This window comes from Helianthus annuus, chromosome 1 (assembly GCF_002127325.2).
Source record: "Helianthus annuus cultivar XRQ/B chromosome 1, HanXRQr2.0-SUNRISE, whole genome shotgun sequence".
Lineage (NCBI taxonomy): Eukaryota > Viridiplantae > Streptophyta > Magnoliopsida > Asterales > Asteraceae > Helianthus > Helianthus annuus.
The window spans coordinates 145,222,537-145,227,838 of NC_035433.2; the positions used below are offsets into that span (position 1 = coordinate 145,222,537).

General features: G+C 37.4%; 1 protein-coding gene across 1 annotated transcript; it reads left to right on the forward strand.

Annotated features, from left to right (window-relative positions):
* The first annotated feature begins 891 nt into the window (after positions 1–891).
* On the forward strand, positions 892–4,427 carry LOC110925564 (protein NRT1/ PTR FAMILY 1.2). The gene is made up of 3 exons (XM_022169491.2): positions 892–1,125; positions 2,646–3,178; positions 3,271–4,427. The coding sequence occupies exons 1-3, from the start codon at positions 985–987 to the stop codon at positions 4,046–4,048; spliced, it is 1,452 nt and encodes a 483-aa protein (XP_022025183.2). The 5' UTR covers positions 892–984; the 3' UTR covers positions 4,049–4,427.
* Positions 4,428–5,302: the final 875 nt, after the last annotated feature.

A 5,302-nucleotide genomic window follows, 5' to 3' on the forward strand; every position in this document is an offset into this window, starting at 1 on the left:
ACCATTATTCTGTAATCGTCTCTATTTTAAATAACTTCTCACATTTGAATGAAAAAAAAAATTCACTAAAAAAAATTCACACTCTATGCATTATTATATAATTATTAAGGGTGCACGTTGGAGGCCTCGTTTTGGCCATATGCTATTAGTTTATCAACCAATTTTATTGTCACTTCAAGTGGAATCCTCAGTCTCATTGTCACTTTTTACTAAAAAGAAAACAATAGTATCCAAATTTCAATCAATCAAACCATCGATCCACCATGGAAACACACTTGAATCAAGAGACATCGAGCATCGATGCCGAGTTACAATTGAAATTACTTCATGACGATCATCATGTTCAAAAGGGTGGTCTCAGGACCATGCCCTTCATCATAGGTACATGATTTATTCATCACTTTGGGTTTCGGTTTTGGTTTTGACTTAGCGTTGTCTTTTATTTTGTAGTGAACGAAGCATTTGAGAGTATTGCGAGTCATGGATTGACAATGAACATGATCTTCTATCTAATGGAAGTTTATCACATGCAATGTTGTAGAAGGCGCTAGGCGCTAGTCGGGCGGTGAGGTACAGCCTAGGGATTAATCGGGATTAATTGGGATTAATCGGGATTAATCGGAATGGGATTTTTATATGTATTTTTTCAAAATTATATATATATACCCAATAATATAAAAACAATACTTCAAAATTCACATAAATACTTCAAGTTTCAGATAGTATGGTTCGATTTTGACCGATTTTGACCGCCTAGGACCGCCTAGAACCGCCTAGGACCGATTTTGATCGATTTTGACCGACTAATATTGTCCGATTAATCCGATTTTTGACCGCCTAGGACCGATTTTGACCGCCTAGGACCGATTTTTGACCATGACCGATTAATTGACCGCCTAGCTCAAAATTAGGCAGTAGATGACCGCCTAGCGCCTAGGCGCCGATTAATCGGCCGCCTAGACCGATTTCTGCAACCATGATCACATGGAAGCTGCGACCGGAACCAGCGTACTCTATGTCTGGTCCGCGCTTGCGAATGGTCTCTCCATCTTTGGGGGTTTGATATCCGACTCTTATTTGGGTCGGTTTCGGGTCATTGCCATCGGGTCTCTCTTTAGTCTTGTTGTAAGTCCGAATCATCCCATCTTCATATTTTATCATTAGTTTTAGGGTGGGCATGGTTCGGTTTGGGGCTCAAACCACAAAGTTGGTTTTTCGGTTTTCACGATGGGTTTTGTCATTTGGACTTGTATTTTTTGGGTTGAATTTTTTTTGGGACCAATTTTGTCATTTGGACTTGTATTTTTTGGGTTGAATTTCTTTTGGGACCAAATATTTTGTTAGTTAATGATTAATTGATTATGACACATTTTGTCCTAATTTTTTTTGGATTACCGTGTTGGACTAATTTTGTCATAAGTCTAATAGTCTATTGGATTAATTAGTAGGTTTTATTTATGGAGTAGTATATTAGGTAAAATTATGGAGTTTTTATTTAGTTTTCTCTTTAGGTGGTTTAGGATTTTTGTTTTCTAGTTCAGAATAAATAGATAATTAGAGTTATTCTATTGTATATGCTTTTAGCTTAATAATAATAAAAAAGGTCGATCAAAGGCTTTGATCAAAAGGAGTATTTTCTGTTTTGTTCGTGCAATTTTTAGGAAAAATTACAAGTTTTGTCCTTTATCTTAAATCTTAATACCAGTGGCTTTTTTAACGAATTTTGACAAGTTTTGCCCTTTACAAGGAATTTTGTTGCACGTTTTGTCCTTTAGGCTTAATCCAGTTAGATTTTCTTGTTAAATCTTGTCACCCAAGGGTATTTTAGTCTTTTTACCCATTTAAAAGAATAAAACAAAATATTTTAGGGTTGACTCTTGAAATAAATGAGTAAAAAGACTAAAATACCCTTGGGTGACAAGATTTAACAAGAAAATCTAAATGGGTTAAGCCCAAATAACAAAACGTGCAACAAAATTTCTTGTAAAGGGCAAAACTTGTCAAAATTCGTTAAAAAGGATACTTCTGATAAGTGGTATTAAGATAAAGGACAAAACTTGTAATTTTTCCCAATTTTTATTCTGAATTCAAGTTTATACCTTTATAACATCAATTAATTTCTTAACCTTAAAAATAAAAAGTAAAAATCCAATCATTCAATAACAAACATTATTATATAAATGGTTTTTTCGGTTAGACCATGTGTACTGGGGAGTAAAGTCCCAACCCTCCCCCCCCCCCCACCCCCGACGTGGAGTGATCAAATAAATGAAAGGCGTGATCATTAAAACGCTGGTAGATTGTTGAACCGGCAAATAAGAAATTAAAAATAATAAATTAATTATTTGGGTAATTATTGCAAGGGACATTATACCACTACGCCACTTTTTAACTTTAAGTCTCATAATGCCTCTTGTTGACTGGGACGTCACGTGTCATATAACGCCTAAAGGAGGTGTTTGATCTTCAAGCCTCATTACACATGGTCTTATGTGATTTTTTGGGTATTAGAAAATGCAAAACTGAAACCGAACCATCGTTTTGTATGGTTCTGTTAATATGGTTTTGTTTCGGTTAAATCGGTTTTCAACTCACCACTACTTGATTTTTAGTTTCATCATTATAGCATATTGTTGTTGCAACAGGGGGTGACTCTTCTCTGGTTGACATCCATTGTTCCACAATTAACACCTTCATCATGCCAAGAACCCGGCACGGGTTGCAGCCCGCCAACACGGGCCCAGTTCGGTTTCCTTTACGCATCCTTTGGTATAATGTCTATCGGGTCGGCCTGCATCAGACCCTGTTCCATAGCCTTTGGTGCTGACCAACTCAAACACCATAAAAACCAAAGGCTCATTGATAGCTACTTCAACTGGTATTATGCTTCTGCCACTATTTCCATTGCTATTGCTTCTACTGTTGTGGTCTACATTCAAGACCGGTTTGGTTGGCGGGTCGGGTTTGCGGTTCCAGTTTTGGCAATGTTTTGTTCTGTTCTCATGTTTTTACTCGGGTCACCTCTTTATGTCAAAGTCAAAGTTGACAAGAGCCCGTTTTCGGGGTTGATTCAAGTCTTAATCGTTGCGTTTAGGAACCGTAAGATCCGTCTTCTTCCTGATGACTGCTATAACTATAGCAATGATATGGATCAAGTTGAGTTAACCGACAGTTTAAGGTTCGAAAATTACTCATTACATGACCTGTTATCTAACTTGTCTATTTTGTCACCTCTAATTTTTTTCGTTATTATCTAAATTTGTATTTTAGGTTTCTTAACAAAGCCTGTGTTGTTAGAGATGTGGACATTGGTTCTTCGGGCTCAAACCCGTGTGGTATCCCCACAGTCGAAAATGTGGAATCCCTCAAATCCCTAATTCGGATAGTACCTATTTGGTCATCGGGCATTCTAGTATTCGTAAACTTGTTGCAAAAGTTCCCAACACTTGAAGCCGAAAAAATGAACCGAAGGATCACCTCAAGTTTCGAGATCCCGGCAGCGTCTTTCAACTTGTTTATGCTTTTGACAATCACAATATGGATCCCGTTTTATGACCGTGTTATGGTCCCGTTTCTAGCAAAATTTACACACGAGCCTCGAGGGCTCAACCTGAAAACCCGAATGGGAGTTGGGATAATATTGTCAATCATAACCATGGTAGTATCCGCAATCGTGAAAACCATAAGGCGTGATTTAGCAAACTCAAACACGAGGGTTGTCATGTCAGCGATGTGGTTGGTCCCACAGTTCGTATTACTAGGTTTAACCGAAGCGTTTAATGGAATTGGACAATTGGAGTTTTATTATTCCGAGCTCCCAAATAGCATGCCGAGTTTAGCAATGGTTATGTTTAAGGTGAGCATGGCGGTTGCTTCGCTTGTTGCAAGCCTTTTAACTAATATTGTGGACTCGGCTACTGGCCAAGGAGGTGGCGTAAGTTGGCTGTCGAGTGATATTGACGAGGGACACGTGGATTACTATTATTGGTTGCTTAGTTTCTTGACTTTGCTCAACTTTGTCTACTACTTAATTTGTTGTCGTCTATGAAGCACGGGGACGCCAAGTATCATCGAGTACCCGTCCCGGGGATGTTTTGGTGACGGAAACGCCATGGGGACGTTCCCCAAACGTTTCCGGGAAAGTGGGGACGACAGTATGACGTTTCGGGGGGACGTTTCCTATTATATCTGGCGAAAAAATCCGACTCCAGTGATGCTTTCTGCCGGAAAACATGAAGAAGATAATAGAAGAAGAAAATGAAGATAGCGGCTGGTTTCAACATGTTTTAGGTTTTACGGTTATATAACTTTATGTGTTTTGACATTTAGCCCCTCTATCTTTCACTAGTTTTCAACATGTTTTAGGTTTTAGGGTTATATAACTTTATGTATTTTGACATTTAGCCCATTTATCTTTCACTAGTTTTCATTTATTCCTAAAACTTGTAAAATTTACATAAAAAATGTGTAAAAAATATAATTTGTTTTTATATTTTTTTTGCCGTACCTTCACCGTACCCGTATCTTGGATTTTTGAGTTTTGCCGTTCCCCGTACCCGTATGGTCACCGTACCCTAGTCCTGTACCCGTTTCTGTGCTACATAGGTTGTCATGTTCATCGAAGTTTTTCTTGGTCGGAAAATAGGTTGTCCCATGCCGTCGACAAAGCAAGATTTGATGGCATTGAAGGCATACCTTGAGTTATAACTATAAATATCTAAATATAATTTGTATGTTGGGTAAATAATAGTTGGGATTGTTATAAGTTATAGCGTTTATTTGGAGCTGTAAATTTTTGTTGTTTATGTTTATTTTTTTGGGATGTTTATCAAGTGTATGTTTGACATGGAGCTTTTTGAAGCTTTTAGCTTTAGGCTTTTAAGAAAAAACTGCTACTCAATATAAAGTCTTGTTTGGTTAAAGGAGCTTGAAGCTTTTAGCTTAGGAGCTTAAAGCTTTTGGTTGAACGCACATACTAGTAGCGTTTAAAAGGAGCTACAAGCTTTTAGGGAAACAATGACTATTTTAACTTCTAAAGATAATGAACTTTTTAGTTATGTCTATTTTGATCATTTATGCATTTTATTAAAAGCTCCAGCTACTTTGCCAAACACCTAAATATATCTAAAAGACTACAACTACAGCTACCAGCTTTTAGCCTCCCGCCACCAGCTTCCAGCCATCATATCAACTACTTTTACCAAACAAACCCCAAATAATCAGATTAAAAAACATAATTTTTGTGAATGAATATGAGGTTAATATACATAAATACATAAATGGAGATCCTCATATCACCCCA